At 46.9% G+C, this 16,866-nt stretch overlaps 1 protein-coding gene across 5 annotated transcripts in view; it reads left to right on the forward strand.

The window, feature by feature from the left end:
- The first annotated feature begins 1,982 nt into the window (after nt 1–1,982).
- The window catches only part of Znf827 (zinc finger protein 827), a 161,734-nt gene continuing 146,850 nt past the window's right edge, over nt 1,983–16,866 (forward strand). For all 5 annotated transcript variants that reach the window (XM_028753389.1, XM_028753390.1, XM_028753391.1 and 2 more), the window contains exon 1: nt 1,983–2,505. In XM_028753389.1, the coding sequence (XP_028609222.1) occupies nt 2,463–2,505 (43 nt within the window). In that variant the 5' untranslated portion in view covers nt 1,983–2,462. The remainder of the gene's footprint in view (nt 2,506–16,866) is intronic.

Genomic DNA, 16,866 nt, shown 5'->3' on the forward strand with positions numbered 1-16,866 from the left:
GGTCAGTGTCATGATCAGCGTGATTGCCACTCCTTAGGTGTGACAAGCTCACAGCAGTCTGCCTGGACCGGATGAACCTCAAACCTGATGCACAGCCGGAGTCATAGCAAACTGGACTTGATCTGAGTGAAAAGACCGTCTATTTCAAACCACAACACAGGGACATTTAACAGCTTCTTTTTGTTTGTTTGTTTTCTTATTTTGAGACGGTCTCACTTGTAGCCCTGGCTAGTCTGGAGCTTGCTATGTAGACCAAGTTGGTCTCAAATGTGCAATCTGCCTGCCTCTGCCTCCCCAGTGCTGGGATCAAAGACATTGGTCACCATGCCTGATTTTAACTACCATTTAAAACAATTTTATTTTATTTTTTGGAATTGGCTTAAGGTTGGCACTTCAGTTTGAATTCAGTTGTTTTATGTGCACTTGTTTCAGTAGGCATTTAAATCTGCTTCAAATATCATCACAACCTTGGCGAGCCATGTCTGTTGGTAGGCAGCAGCAAGAATTCTTGAGAATTCAGTATTAATGAAAGCCATCTCTTTGGAGACACAGTCTCCTTTACAGTTTCCTAGTGAAAACAGTATTAACTATTGTCATTTTTAAAGAAAACGTAACCAAACGTCACCCCAGTGGCTCTCTTTAACCCCACTGGAGCCTTCTAAGTGTCATCAGTCACTCATGTCACCTGATAGAATGAAGGCCACTTCACACTTCTTCGTCTTCACTATGGTCCACCTTCTGATGAAAACATCTATTTAAAAATTGGTAGGAAAATATTTAACATAATAAGATGATGAGTCGATTTTTTAAAGCTCAAAAGGGAAGATGTAGTTTAAATAATGCACCTTTTTATTTTTTAGCTCTGACTCATGACATATAATGTATTCCACCAAGTTCAAAGTTTCCCCTTACAAAGACTTTTATGAAACAGCTCTTCTTCAGGCCAGTTTTTTTTTTTTTGGTTCAATTATAGTAGCAGATTTTGGAGTTTTAAATCATTAACAACCTCCCAGTGAACGTCTATCCACATGGCTTACAGTCAGTGAGGGAGAGAGCAGTTCCCTTCACCGAGTATCTTTTGTGAGGAGACGCATCCTTTTCTGTTTTCCCTCTTTATGTGTCTCTTTGAAGCAAGATGTGTGATTTCTAAAGTAATGAAAGTATATGGCTTAATGAAAGCCAAACTACACGTTAGTATTGCTTCAGGGCAAGCCTCAGCTACCTGTGTTGGGGGGGGGGGGGAGTGAATCACAGAAGTCAAGATCGCACTGTAGGAATATCCCCGTGGCAGTTGAATCACCCCCCAGTGGTGGCCTAATCTTATTTTCCCTTTCTCAAGGACCTGTAATTTTCGTTTAGGCTGAATTTTCACGTGTTAACTCCACTGGACCCTCCAAAACTGGGTGTCCATTCCACCCATCACCACCCATCCACTGATCCCACCCTATGCTATCTTTTAATTTTTTTTTTAAAGATTTCTTTGCATTGGGCTGTTTTAAGGGAGTGTGTGAGAATCTATAACCTCCAGACTCAAGGTGATGGGGTGAAAGAGTCAGTCTTTCAGTTACAAAAGCCTGGGGAATTTTATACAGAACCAAACGTAGTTTAATACATAAAAGAAAGTGGTTAGTGCAACCTATTTCCTTAAAAAAATAATCTGTAAAATAATGTTTCAAGAGCGGGGGGGAACTTTTCCAACCCCCCCTTGATTGGGCGACTAGCGGGATAAATTTGAAGAAGTCCATCCCACCCCCGCACGCGCGCCCCCCATTCTTTCCAGACAGAGCAGTTGTAAATGCGAGGCTGAGTCCGCCCTGAGAGCCTTAGGGCACCTTCCTCTTTGCTGTGTGTGTGTGTGTGTGTGTGTGTGTGTGTGCGCGCGCGCGTGTGTCTAGCTCTCGCTCTTTCCCTCAGTCTGTGCCTCTCTGTGTGTGTGTGTGAGTGTGTGTGTGTGTGTGACAGAGAGAGAGAGAGCGCGAGAGGAGAGCGAGAGAGCGAGCTGGGAGCCGTGCTGCCGCCGCCGCTGCCCTTTGATCCCGACATTAGTGTTAGGGGCTCGGAGACACAGCGCGCGGCCATAGACACCGCCGCACCGGCGCTCATTTATTTATACCTCCCATCACACGCGAGCACAGGACACACACACACACTCACACCTATTAGATCCGTTTCCATTGAAGAATATTACGCTCGGGGACAAGCCAGGTGCACGACCAAAAAATTAAAAAAAAAAAAGGAAAAAAAAAGAAAGAAAGAAAGAAAGAAAGGAAAGAAAAGAAGAAAACCCCTCTTCTGGCTCCAGGAAACAAGCTTCAACCCATTGCACACACCGGAGAGAAGGGGTTTCCCCCTGCCCGCCCCCCAACTACCTCCCCGCTCCTGCCAGTGTCTGCCTGTCTGCCCCCACGGGGTTTATTTGATCTCACATTAACCAAGGAGGAGAATGTGAGAAAAGGGGGAAAATGCCCAGGAGGAAGCAGGAGCAGCCCAAGCGCCTTCCCTCACGTAAGTCATCCCTTCTCCACCTCCTCTCGTGCCATTTTCTCGCCCTCCCTCTCCTCTTTCCCCTCCGCAGCCTCCGCCGTTGTTTTCTGCATTAGTTTAGGGTTACAGAGGTGAAACTGACAAAGACACAGCCCGGGTTACTCCTCGTTTAGGTCTATGCCGAGGCAGCCATGTTGGTGATGATCAGCCCCGTGCCCTTTCTATTCTCTCTCTCTTTTTCTTTCTTTCTCTCGCCCCCCCTCTTTTTTTCCTTGAGATCGAGCTTTTCCCCCCTTTCCCTCCCCCTCCTCACTCCGGGTTGCGGGGGAGGGGGCGAGAGGAGGGAGGAGGGGAGTAGTGTGGATGCCGGGTTTTTGTCGCGGGTGGGGGGAGGTGGGAGAGGTTGCAATCTTGGAAAAAAAAAAAAAAGAAGAAATTCCGTGTGGATCCCGGTGCACAAGGGTGCGGGGTTGGGGCGCGCGCCGGGCCGAGGCCGTGACATGGCGATTGGGGGTGTCGGGGCGAGGGCGCGCGGCCGCCCGCTGGGCTGGGGACCGGAGAGGTCGGTCTCCGGCTAAAGGTTGCGCCGGGGTGGGTCGGCCCCGGAGCCGCGGGCGCCTGGAGCTAGAGGCGGAGGTGGAGACGGCGGCGGAGGGGGAGCCAGGGGCGGTCGAGGAGGGTGTGGGGGCGCCGGGGGGCGCGGGCGGCCGATCGGGGGGCGAGGCCGGGCAGCCGAGCGGATGTGGGGTGCGGGAGCCGAGCCGAGGCTGAGGCGAAGCAGCCAGGGCGGCGCGCGGCGCGCGAGGTCCCTGCAGAGCCGAGGGGAGGGCGGAGCAGGGCTCCCGGCCGCAATAAAATGCGGGGTCAGGCGGAGCAGACAGAGCCGGGGCGACGCGGGCTCGCAGACCCCCCTCCCCGGCCAGCCCGAGCAGAGTCCGCGACTAAAGTGCATCCCAGCCCTCCTGGCCCTAGCCACACACGCCAACTGGAGACTCGCGCCGGGCTGCGCGGCCGGGTCCCCGTCCCCTCCTCCACCCGCGCCTCGGGTCCCTCCGCGCCGCCCTCCCGCTTTTCTTTGCGAGACTCTTAACTTTTCCCCCACTCCCTCTCGGGCTCCCCCCTCGTCCCCCCCAAGCTCTCTCCGCTCGGAGTGTTCCGAGATGCTGCTGAAGCTAAAAGTGAAGGAGAAAGAAGCAACTAAAAATATCCCCCCCGGGGCCGCCGGGCTCCTTGAATGCAGGGGAGAGGGGGCAGGGGAGAAGGCGTGGGGCGGGGTGGCGGGAGGAGGGGACGCGGGAGGCGCCGGAGGGAGGGGTCGGGGGAGACGGAGGGTCAGTTTCTCCTCTTCCCCCCCTCCAGCCCCCACTGCCCCGCTCCCCTCTCCTGGGCGGTTTGGCGCTGCTCGGGAGCCCGATCCTGCAAAACCCGGGCTGGGGGCGGGAGTGGAGCCGGAGCGCCCGCCCGCGCGGGTGTCAGGCCGACGTGGTCGGTCACCTGAAGTTCACGGAGGGTGGGGGAAGGGTTAAGGTTATGGTGTCTCGGGTTGTGTGTGAGCGTGTGTGTTTCCGCCGCAGACGGGCGAGCGCGATCGATCTCCCCCTCGCGAAATCTCCGCGGCGGTGCCCACGCGAGGGGGCCGCGGGGCTGCTGTGGCCCGGGCGGCCGCGGTGGCACCCGGAGTGGCGAGCAAGGGCACGCGCGGGCAGTCTGCTCCGCAAACATTCCTCTTTTCTTCCCCCTTCCCGGTACGCAAGGAGCCGACGCACAGGGCTAGGGTTGTGCTTTTTTTTCCCCTTCCTTTAGGGAGAAAAAAAAAATGCCCCCGTGCAGTCCTTTCTTCGCCTGCCCGCTAGAGGTTCTGAGGATAATATCACATATGTAATATATATGCACATAAAATCACTCGCAGGCGGCTGCGAGTGTAGGAAAATTTTGTGCGAGGAGGAGGAGGAGGAGGAGGAGGAGAAGGCGGCGCAGTCGGGGCGGGCGAGGCGGGAGGCTCCGCGCTGCGATTCACAGAAAACTCGCAGCAGTTGGTGGAAGTGTGCGTGCACATGGCCGGGCCGGGCTTCCCTCTTGCTCGGACGCGCGTGGGCAGCGAGGGGGGAGGCTGGTGTCCCGGGCGGGTGCCACTGCGGGAGGCTTGCCCTGCTCACACAAAATGGGCTTCAGTGTTCTCTGCGAACTTGCCCTTAGATGGCAACTTTGGGAGCTGATGAGCTTGTATGCGAAAACCGGGGCGGTGAGGTTACTTGGTCATTTCCCTTTCTTCTCTTCTCCCCCTGCTTTAAAAAAAAAAACGTTGGCGGGGTTAGAGGGAGGGTGGGAGAGGAGAAGGGATTTATCAGTTTCGGCTGAGACGGCTGGAACGCCGCCCCTCCCGTGGTGTGCAGTGCAGTCGGGCAGCTGCAGCCTGCCCTGCCGGTGACCTTGACCCTGACCTCCTGCGACTACCCTCTGTCTGAGAGGAAATTCAGGCTCCATTTTAGCTCCGGTGTCTGGTGGGCCTCTCCCGCGGGTAGCTGCCTGTTGATGAAGTTTTATTTTGAGAGTAGGCTCCCTCTTCGTTCTCAGATTGAATACTGTTATCTATTAAAAAAAAACCGCCTCCCTCTTGTAGTCACATTAAGCCACTTTAACCTAAGAAGCAATTTACTTTTGGAAGCACAGTAAGCGTTCCTGCCTTCACCCTTCCCCCCCACCTTCTTTTTAAGGGAAGCCTTAATTTGTAAAGAGTTTCCACCTCTTTTTGCATTGAATGGATTTTTGTGTGTGTGTATGTGTGCTGCTTTTTCTAATCGGGGCTTACTCATGTTTTATAAGCAATTTACATTTTGACTAAGAGCAATTTCTGGGCAAATGGTGTATTTTCCGAGTCAGTCATAGTAACCCAGGGCTAGCTAAGAGCCCACTGAGGATCCTAGAAACTTGAGAATGATATACAGATATAAGGCATATCTATTTGGATAAAAAAATGAATGTTAATTTCCACTTAGTACAGAATATAGTTGTAGATCTATGGCCTAGTTTTTTAATACTGAACTATTTTTTTATTCGTGTGTGGGAAAAGGGCCCCTTTCCTGGGAGAACTATGCTGTATCAAGGTTAAAATACAGTTGAGTTTTGGAATTAAAGGTGCCTGTTAGAAGTCACCTTTAGGAGTTTAAAGAAGCTATTTAGAGACAAACCTAAAAATTGCCCTCCCCCACAGTGATCTGTTTTGTAGGCGAGACAAGGAGGTGGTTTAATGAATGAACTGGGGAAATTTAAATTGCTTTTAAGGCAAAGGACCTTTCTGAGTAACTGCAGAAGTTATTAAAGCCACTATTGATGTGTTGATTTAAGAATGGATAGAACCTGTAAACATTAAGAAGTGCAGTGTGTGTGTGTGTGTGTGTGTGTGTGTTCTTACTGTTTGAATTTGTAGAACAGTTGAAATACTTTCCATTTTGGCCCACAGTCTTGGCCCTCGAGCCCCCAGCAATGGGGCTAAAGAGTCTCAGAGTGCACACCATTACCACATACAGATGCTTTCTGAGTGGAGTCTACTTCTCACATTAAACTATCTAGGAACAGTCTGGCCCTGCAAAGCCCACTGTCTTCCCACAGTACAGACACCAGGGAACCTGGATAGTCCACCCGAGAGTGGATTAGTCCTGGAAATCCAGGCGAGCACTTGGTATTATCTGATACCAAGTCTGGGGTGAGCCTGGGCTCCTGGCACAGAGTGCTAGCAATTCCCCAGGCTGGGCTCCGGCCTGCTAGGGTTTCCTAGCTCCTTCTGTTCAGCTAGACACCCCTGGGACTTTTCAGAACTGAATTAGCTTTGGAGATGGGCGAGCCTTTAACCTGACACTACTAACCTTAGCTTTGGGTTTCTGATTTAAAATTCTACAGTCATTTCCTCCGGGGCCTCAAAAGTAAGGAGAGGAGGGAGCATGTGTGCATGCTTACACATGTGAGTTATATTTATGTTACATGGGACATCTCATATATACTAGAAAAAAGTGGTATGTCCTATGAAGGTGAAGTGGTCCTTCTATCTACATGTCATAGAGAAGTTTGTAGTAACTTTTGAAAGTCCTACCCAGCCAAGGATGTTAAGTTGATATATTTGAGAGGTAGCTTTTAAATTATTATTCAAAATTAAGGCCTCTGTTTCTTGTCTTAATGCAGTAATTGTCATTTTGGGATTTAAAATGTTATTCAACTGCTGTTGATGACTCTCACAAATTTTTTTTTTCATTAATGAAGTCCATGCCATATTTGAAAGAATGTCTGAGAGGTCCTTGGAGCTGAGCTGGCACTTGTCTTCCTCAGAATCCCACAGAGTGTAACTCAAGAAGGTCTATCAGCCCGAGAAGGGGATGATGAGGCTAAGAGGGGAGGGTTCAGGAAGGTCGTTTTAATGCATGTGCTGCATCTGTATGTCTGTTACCCGTGGTAATCAGCACTTCACAATTTCACCATTAGCATCAATTCACCCATACACACGTGTGTTTGGATTCTGTTAGGCTTATCAGTGGGAATTTGCCTGATACCTACTCCCCAGAGGAAGCACAAGGAAAAGTTAGTAAAACGGTTGTTTCTCACTCTAGTGTTCTCACTCTTACTCAGCCATAGGTCAGACCAGAGCAGGTTAGAGTGTTCTTCATTAACAAAACGTTAACGAACTCTGCTCTCCAGTAAAACCAGGAAGCAAACTGACCAGACAGCAATTGGATTCTTTATGTTTATGCTTTCCTGAGCTCCCCCTCCCTCCGCCCTTCTCTCTCTCTCTCTCTCTCTCTCTCTCTCTCTCTCTCTCTCTTTCTCTCTCTCTCTCTTTGTGTGTGTGTGTGTGGTCTGCTTTTTAGTTCTTACTAATTTTTGCAGTGATCAAGCACTGTGTCCTGACTAGCCCATGGGAAAACATTCAGTCTGAAGTAGCAGAGTGTTTTATAGCTCTTGTCAGGCAGGTCTAATGATTCTGATAAATCTAATGATTCTGGGGATCCCTGGTATCTGCTCCCCAAAAGAGCATCCATGCATCCCTCAGACTGTAAGGGGATGATCGAAAGGGCTTCCTGTGAAAATACGGAAGATGGCTCAAAAATCACATCCCCTCTAATGCTTCAAAATAGTTTCTAATAAAAAAATTGATTTTTAATTTATCTGTGCTGCCATCTCGCTCTTGAGACGACACAGCTGGTGTGAGTTGACAAGTCTCTCCACAAAGTGTTAATAAATCACGTTGGAGAAGTCTAAATTGGACAGCTTTCTGCTCGCCTGAGTGCTGCCGCACATTTCACAGTGGAGGGTCTTTGAATGGTCTCTGTCAGAGGGGTTTGAGGGAGGTTTGGAGATGATCTCCACTTGGGGAGATGTGCAAATATCAGACTGACACTGGGATACCCAGGCAAGTTCCTGGGGTCGAAGTTGTTTTTAAAAGTTTAAAAGGAGTCTTATTAACTGCTGTCCACATATAGATAAAAGCATCTGTATTAGAAATATGTGGTGCTGGCCTGGGTTGTCAAAGCAGTTTACTTGATAATCACAGAACTTTGGATCTAGGTTGTGTCTGCACACATGAAGTTTCACAAAATGGAAAAAGTTCTGTCATCTTGTGCTACTAGCTCTGTTCACTCACTTGTCAATTGGATGAGCCAGTGTCCCAGTTAATTGAGATTGCTCTAACAAGATGCTTTCGGTCAGATACTTTATTAAACAATACATTTCCTTTTATTCTCATAGCTGATGAGGTTGAAAAGTTCAAAGTCAAGATGACCACAGATTCTGTGCTATGTGGTAAAGATTCTCACCTCTCCTCCGACAGTGCAGCCTTTGGGTGTGCTCACACTGAGGAAGAGGTGACTGTTTTGCCTAGAGCATCTTTCACCATGGTTCTGCCCTATGATCTATTCATCCTGGAGAGACCTTCCTCCTCATACCATCACACCAGGGATGAAGTTCCAATATGGGAGTATAGGATGTAAAGATTCAGACAATAGCCCGAGGTCTGCAGGAAAGGATGGAGGTGCCCACAGTACTGCACTGTGTGAAGTTTGCTTAGTGCCTCTGACTGGTCACCAAGGCCATCAGCAGGGCCTGAATGGCACCATGTTACTGCACTGGGGTTAGTATATCCTTTAGCCCTCCTTTGAAACAGCCCTGCTCCCCATCTTTCATTTTTTTAGATCCCCAGTGGAGTTTTAGGATCTGAGAAGCAAAATAACAGAACAAGCTGGTGTTGATTTTCTTATTCTGATGATATATTAGTTTTCTGTAATTTAATCAGACCAAGATACTGAGATTATGAATGACCTACAGAATGGGACTTTGGGGTTCGATAAAGGATTTCTAGCATGAGAATTTACGAGGCTGTGGGCTTTGTATGTAAAGGAATAGATTTGGGGTTTTTACTTATTGGAAATAAATCCAGTTATGGCCTAGTTATGGTAAGGATTGTGTGTGTGTGTGTGTGTGTGTGTGCACATATCCTGTATGTGCCCATTCGTTCTTTTGACTTCATTACTTATTTTGGCCTTGGTAATGTACCCTTAAAATGCCATTTTGGGGTTTAGCCTTGAGAATGCTGCTATTGCCTCCTTCCACTCAGTCTTTCCTCCTCCTCCTTTGGAAGCTATAGCTAGGTAATTCATGCTGTCTAGGGCTAAGCGTACCAAGCACTTTACAGTTCATTGTAACTGAGATGTCTTCTGTCATATTTCATAAGAAACTAATGCATAAAGCACAGACTTGCAATCAGCTGAGACTGGCGAGCTGAGGTTCCTAGCCTCTCTCCCCCTTCTGTAGAAGAGCATGTTTGGTGTTTATTTCTACCCTCTGTCTGAAAATTATGTTTTCTGTGATACTGGAGAACAGTGTATGAGTAAGTGCCAAAGTGGGGACCTGTCTGATGGCTCTCGTCGGCCGCCATCAACCCACCTCGGATAGAGCAGGTGCAGATCCAAGAGAGCTTCATAAGGTTTAAATCCAGCTTCAGCTTAAATGCTAATCTTAAATCACGTTGTGTATATTGCTGTTTGTTTATGTTCTGACAGCTTTAAGGCGCGCGCACACACACACACACACACTGTACAGTGGCTAACTTTATGAAGTGCACAGTGGAACCCACCCATAGTCTGAGGTCAGAATGTGGCCATTAACAACTTTGCTTTTTGAATAGTGTCCTATATTAAATTCAAGGGGACCCAGGGTTCTATTAAATGCAAGTGGGGTCTACATGCCTAGAGAGAATATTTTCTTCAACTGTCCAGTTCCTTCTAATTAAAAAGAAAACAACAAAAACAAATAACAAACAAAAAAACCTCAGCCTTTCCCACAAAAGTTCTGCCTTTGTGGTTCTTCTGTGACCAAAGTGGTCTTTGTCTGTATTTCAAAGAAAACTCAACCATTGAGAGGCAGAGCTCAGTAGTAGACAGCTTGCATGAGGACTTGGGTTCAGTTCCTAGTGCTGGCGCAAGAAAACCAAACTCAGCCAAGTTCTCTCAAACAGCAAGGAGTAAATCAATGAGCCTCTGAGCCTGTAAAACCAAACCATGATAACTTCAGCCTTGTTCTGCTAATTTCTTCATAGGTGAGAAAAGTTAAATTCCATTAGAAGCAAGGTGTGAGGGAATAAAAGCAAGGTGAGGTGTGGACCTGGTTGACCTGTTTGGAGTGCTCTGAAAGGGCTGGCCTTCAAAGGGGACTGAGGAAGGCCAAGGGGGAAGATCTTTTACATGATTGATCAGCGGTACTCAGCTTAGCTGAGCCTTTGAAACAAGCTACTGTATTTGTGGAGGATGATAGATTTTTCTCAAGTTAAGGAGTCTGGTGGTGGATTTTAAAAAGCTCGTGTTTTGTAATGAGATAGAGAAAATACCCCTGGTGGCTTTAGCCTCTTTTCCTTTTGCTGTATACTGTGTAAGTAAAGTAAAAACAAAGGGCTCATGTGCTTTTGAAGTTTGCAGAGTGGTGGTGACGTGCACAACCTCTTGTGTTCAGATCCCAGCTCTGACACTGGCAAGCTGTGTGACCTTGGACAAATCACTTACCCTCTCTGTTATCTAATTTCTTCATCTTTCCTGACAATTGTTTCTATATCTTCAGAGTCAGGATCATTTAAATACATGTGAGTATTGTATGCATGTACAAAATCATACCTAATTAGTGCCTGACACAGAATAAATAGAATGTATAGTTAAGTACACGAAATATGTTTGTATACTTAGGTTTTGACTAGACTAACATTCTGATCTCAGGCTTTATGAGGGTTTCAGCATTTTTATTTTTTGCTCTGTTTTTTCATAGATCTCGTTAGTTTGATGAGTGGTAACGATATAATATGATAAAGTTCATTTACGAAGCTATTATTGTAGGGCTTGACTAACACTTATTCTGTAGGCCAACAATGTTATGATAGGCTGTTGCTAAAGGACTGAGTCCCTCGTGTGTGTGATTCGGCTGAAATCATATCTAAGTTGTGTAATAAGCATATGAATTATGACAGGCCTTTACTTGAAGGTAAGGACAATGAATCCTCTTACGGTGACCTCCGGTGGAACTGCGAGGACGATGGGCGTTTAATGAAGGTCTATTAGTCATTCATTCAACAGGCAGTGCGTGGATTAAAATGACCAAGAGGAAATTGACACTGGGTTTTCCATATGTTGTATGGGTCATAGTTCAGAGTTTGCACAAATTGGAGACACACAGTCTGCTGTTTCTAATCACGGGGAGCGAGTCCAAGGGGGATCCCATGGACCTCAGGGAAAGTCTTGAGGGGTGTGTGTCAGTTGCATGATTGTTCCTGCCGAAGGTCACAGACAGGTGCCACACTCGCATGTTCTGACCTGCACAATATGTTTAAAAACTTCAGACAGAATTTTGGAAATTGGAGGCTTCACACACACACACACACACACACACACAGAAAAAGCCACATTTCCAGTTTCTTTTGAACACTTGGAAGAGCAAGCAGCACTGGCCCACCTCCCTGCATGGCTGCAATCTGCTACAGTCAGTGGCGGCTGTCTCCTTCCCTGAGCATGTGCTCGTCAGCCTGACACAGTTCCTGCCACTCGGCCACCATGTCCCCATATGCATATACACCTGCCCACCTCCCCCACGTCTCTTCCCTTGCCATCCCTGAAGGCATCTGGACTAGAGACTGCTCTGTGATCTGAAGCATTTTCTGATCTTTTAATTTAGCACCGTGTCAAAGGCACTGCGAACCATATTGCAGGGTGGGGTTCAAGAAGCAGTACAAGGTAGGGGTTCAGGGCCTGGCTGTGCCACATTTTAGTTATGACAGTAGCAAGTGGCTCTGTCTGTTTTCCTCACTTAAACATGGTTGAAACAGGTTATAAGGGAACTGCATGAGACCCCGTACATGGATTTTTACATGCATGTAATGTGTACATGATACATGTGATGGTTTTCACACACCTGAGCTGTGTAGTCATTCTAGCTGAGGGGTTCAGGGATTTCTCACACTGTGCTTGGAAAATCTTGCTTGACCTTCAGTTTCTGATCACTGCCACGCAGCTCAATAGTTCTCATGTGTGGCTGTGCATTAGACAGGGTGTCTTGCAGACATAGGCACCCCCTGCACTTAATTCAGTTGGCTTTAGAGGTAACCTTTTTTTAAATTAAATTCCCCAGACATCTGAGTGAACAACCAGAGTTGAGGATTCCTGAATTAGGCAGGACTATCCCACTCTGGGTGATGTCATCCCAGCCACCAAGACGTGAGCTGCTGGGCTCAGACAGGTTAGTGACCATGCTTTGTTAGCTCTTAAAACTGGGGCTTGAGTAACTGGCTCCAGCTTGTCCGGGCCGGAAAACAAAGACCTGGAGAAGAACTGATGCTGGTCATAAGCATAGATTCACCAGTTTCTACCCCATGCACTGTTTCCCACCCAGACTTCTCATGGGCTATGAGGCCTTGGAAGAGTTATTTAACTTCTGGGCTGCTTCAGTAATTCCATCTTGTAATAATACTACGTTACAGTAACATTTTGTTTATGGTATGCTTTTGGTTCTGGAAGCCATTTCCCTGGGATCATCTGCATATGAAGCACGTGGCGGAGACCAGCTTCCCCTGGTTTTTGGCAGAAAGGGAGAAACTGAGTCAGAGAAAGAAAAGCAGTTCAAGGTTAAATGCATCAGCACTGTCACGGGCAGGAGTATAGAGTGGCCAAGGGCTGTGGGATCTTCCTGAGTCTCACTGTTTGAATCATCTTGGCACTTCTGCCCCAGCTCAGAGACCTTAGCTACTGATAGAATACTTGGAATTGCATGGTTCATGAAAACTGTCACTAATGACATCTCTTTCCTTGAAGATTCTAGATCTGGGCTTTTGAGGTTAGATAAAGTGGTGTGCAATACACTTTGGGGGCCTGATTCCTGTGCTCCCGTGAGCATGTGTTGTCTCTGGGATGGGCTAGAATTAAACTCCTGCCCTGGTTTGGTTTTTTTTCTGCTGTCCAGTAGGCCTTGTTAGAACAGGAACCACAACTGTCTGTGGGAGGAAGCTCTGTTAGGGAGACGCTGTGCCCCTCAAAGTGTTATTGAACTGCCCTTTACGTCTCTGCCAACTAAGGACGTACTGAGTTCTCGTCTAACCTTAGGATGAGAGGTATCACACTGTAGTTTCTTGCCTTCTGATGATTGTGGAAGGAGAAACATCACAGTTCCAAAGTAGTGGTTGTCTGGGTTAGATTGCTTGATTATAGATGGGGCACGGGCATGTGGGGTATTTGTGCTTGTTTTTGAGATACTGGCTTGGTATATAGTCTGGGCTGGCCTTGAACTCACGATCTCCCTGCTTCTGCTTCTCTTGCTGGAATGATGCATGTGCTCCCACCCCCATGCCCAGTTTACAAGTGATTTAGGTAGGAATCCCATGGTCTTCACAAAACTGGAACCAGAAGAAACTTTGACAAGATGAGGTTCAGTTGAGTGAATAAATAAAACAAACAGAAAGCAATCCATCTTGTCTGTGTGAGGAAGCTGGTTCAGCCATCTCCCAGGAGTGATTGCCTAGGGAGGTCAAGGGGTTTGGGGTAAGGTGGGAAGACTCATGGATGTACTTTTATTAACTATTAGCTTTGAGGGTTGGTATTTGAGGTAGAACCCAGGGTTTGTGCCCCCCTGGCCTGTGTTCTACCACTGAGCCCCATCACTTCCAACCCACGATTTTAACGATTTATTTAATGTGTATGAACATTTTACTCTCATTTATGTATGTCCTCTGTGTGACTCCTCTGTGTGACTGCACAGAGAGTAACCCTTAGAGGGTAAAAGAGGGCCTCAGTTCCTCTGGAACTGGAATTACAGATGGTTGTGAGCCACCACGTGGCTGCTGGGGGTTGAATTTAGGTCCTCTCCAAAAGCAACAAGTGTATCCAACTGCTGAACTATGTCTCTATCCCTTTATATTGGTTTTTAATGAAAAAGCAGCACATGCGTAATATAACTAATTAACACTAGAAATAAATGTTTAAAATGTATTATGTTCCCTTCTTCCAGCTTCTATCTCCACTGCAATCAAGAAATAATATTTAAAATTCAGCCTTTGTTCGTAATATGGATGCATTTGCACATAGTTGCCTTACGGGATTTAAGGGCTGCTTTCAAAACAAGGGTGGCTATGTCACTCTCATAAGTGGATAGACTCATATCTGCAATATTGAATCCAGATTGGATGCTCTGATTTAAAAGTGATGATAAACCACTCACCAAAAAGGAGGGAAAAGATTGTTGTAGACTCTTGAAGTCACCATCTGAGGAATTAATTTTTGAGTCAGTCTGGAGTGCTTTATCTTAAGAGAGGAGTGGGGGAGGGGTCCAAATCCTGTCTGGCATCTACAGCTGAAGGCATGAAGTTCTTTCTGTTGGGTAAAGAAGGTGACGTTCTCAGAGTTGTCATCTGTGTTCAATTGTCCATTATGATGGTAACTGCTGATTTTCTTGTGTACTGCTTCCTTCAGTCCAGCAGCAGAAAGGAAGTGTTTACATAGGGGATCAGGGTAGGGTTTAACAAGTCGTGAGGGGTACCTGGTCAAGAGCCAAGTAGACAGAGAAAGATGGGGAAGGATTTCTTGAGTTCGGCTTGAAAGTTGTTTTCATAAGTAAAGGAGTCACTAAGCAGAAAAACATTCTAGGACCAAGTGAATGGAAGTTAAGTTTCATTTGATTAAATGGAAAGTGTGTTAAAGCTCAGGGATGGTGGTGGTCACTTTTCATCCTAGCACTGGAGAGGCAGGGACAGGCAGATCTGAGGTCAACCTGCGCTAAAGAGACAGTTTCAGGACAGCCAGGGCTACATAGAATGGCCCTGACTTGGAAAACAACAATGAAAGAGAGAGACAATGTGTGTGTGTGTGTGTGTGTGTGTGTGTGTGTGTGTGTGTGTTGTACTGAATACCAAAAGCAAACAACAGAAACCCTGTTTCAATGGGTGTGATGATGACAGATGACATATGCCTATAATCTAGGGCTTGAGAAGCTGAGGCAGGAGGATTATGAGTTCAAGTCAATATGCAGACAAAAGCAAAACCTCTCCCTCCTCCTCCAAAAAAGCCCCAGCAACTGTCCAACATTGAGTAAACCCTGTGTGTATGGAGAAGTTGACCTAACTCGTCTGTTAGGGATGGATTTCTAAAGACTTCTATTAGTTTGGGGGCACAGAGACAAGACGTATTGAACTCTAAAATAATCTTGTTTCACGAAAAAGTTCTCTAACAGAAGTGCTGCTCTGGTGTCTTTGTATGATCAATGTAAAACCAGAATCCATTCCTTCCCCAGGGACACCTCTTTCAACAACTGAACTGTTAGCTTTTAGGAGTTTGGATGTATGGCAGCTGGCACAAGGTAGCAATGTGGAGCTAGGATTTGAAATCCTGTAGGAGCTAAGTCCCCATGTTCTACTACTCCTCATGTTAAGGGCATGGACCTAAGCACAGAACTCTGACGTATGCTCCCTGCCACAGTTCTTTATGCACTCAGCAGACACATACGAATAGACATTCTATCAGTCATGGGGCAACATTCTGTGACTTTGTATGGGACAATATTCTGTGACTTTGATATGTAGATATTTATGGGGACACGGAAAGACTCCCGAAGTGTAACATCTGTGCAGCCATTTAAATGCTGAGGACAGAGAACATTCCAAGTAGAAGTGACAGCAGCCAAGAGAGGTCAAAAGGGGCTACTAAAAAGAAGGGTGTTGCTGAATCAGTGGGTCCAGATGGACCGATAGAAGGCAGGGCAGAGACTGCAGGAGCTGACTCCTGAGATTGTGCTGGTTCTGTGGGAGGGTGCATGAATGGGAGGGTTCGTGAAGCTCAGGAATCAGCTGTGAAGTGTGGTCTTCCCTGTGATAAAAACAGGGCTGGAGCATGTGGGGTTTGTGAAGGAGATTGCCTTTTAAAGCAGAGAGATCTCTGTTGAAAAAGCCATTAGGATGAATGGCCGTGGATGCCACTGCTGATGGCATCAAGGAGAGAGCCCTGCCCTAGGGGCGATCCTGAGGCTTGGGCCTCTGTAAAGGTCTGCCTCCCTTCTTGCCCCCTTTCACCTCAGGCATAATTAGCCAGAAAGTTCTAGTGCAGAGCCTACAAGGATGGCTCAGTGGATAAAGTGCTTGCCATTCGAGTGCGAGGCTCCACAGTTCAGATCCCCAGCACACACACACAAACCGAGCAGGTGTACTGGCCTACCGACAATGCCAGCACTTGGGAGGTGGAGACAGGACCTTTTGGGCAAGCTGGATAGCTAAACTAGCCAAATTGTTGGACTCCAGCTTTAGCGAGAGACCCTGCCTCAGAGCAATGGGAGACATTCGGCACTAACTCTGGCTCCCACATGCATGTATACACACGTGTACATGTACCTGTACATATATGCTTACACCTGAGGGGAGACAAAGTTCCAGTGTGGTGCCTTTTACAAGAGATGACATGCCTAACTTACACATATGTAATGAAGCACCATGAAAAAGACTGTGGGCAAACCCAGTCCAGCGAATGTCTGTTCTGGTGATCCTGTCTGGGTGTATTCTTACCTGTAACCCCATAATGGTTCATTTTACCTTAATTTCAGTTTATTATTTCATTTGTATTCTTCCCCCCTGTGAAATCTGTAAACGTGCTAGTGTTAGCACTGTTTGCCTTCCACACCTTAGTGTTGTCATTCTGTGATTGCCTTGCTAAATCCATGTTGGTGGGTGTGGTGTGAGCAGTGCTTCTACAGAGCTGCATGTACATATCACATGACTCAGGGCTAGCATAGCTAAGACACTGCTTCTCAAACTTTAGGAAGTTAATGAAGGCCCCAAACAATTTATATATATATATATATATATATATATATATATATATATATATATAT

Source organism: Grammomys surdaster, unplaced genomic scaffold, assembly GCF_004785775.1.
Source record: "Grammomys surdaster isolate TR1022 unplaced genomic scaffold, NIH_TR_1.0 125947, whole genome shotgun sequence".
NCBI classification, from domain to species: Eukaryota; Metazoa; Chordata; class Mammalia; order Rodentia; family Muridae; genus Grammomys; species Grammomys surdaster.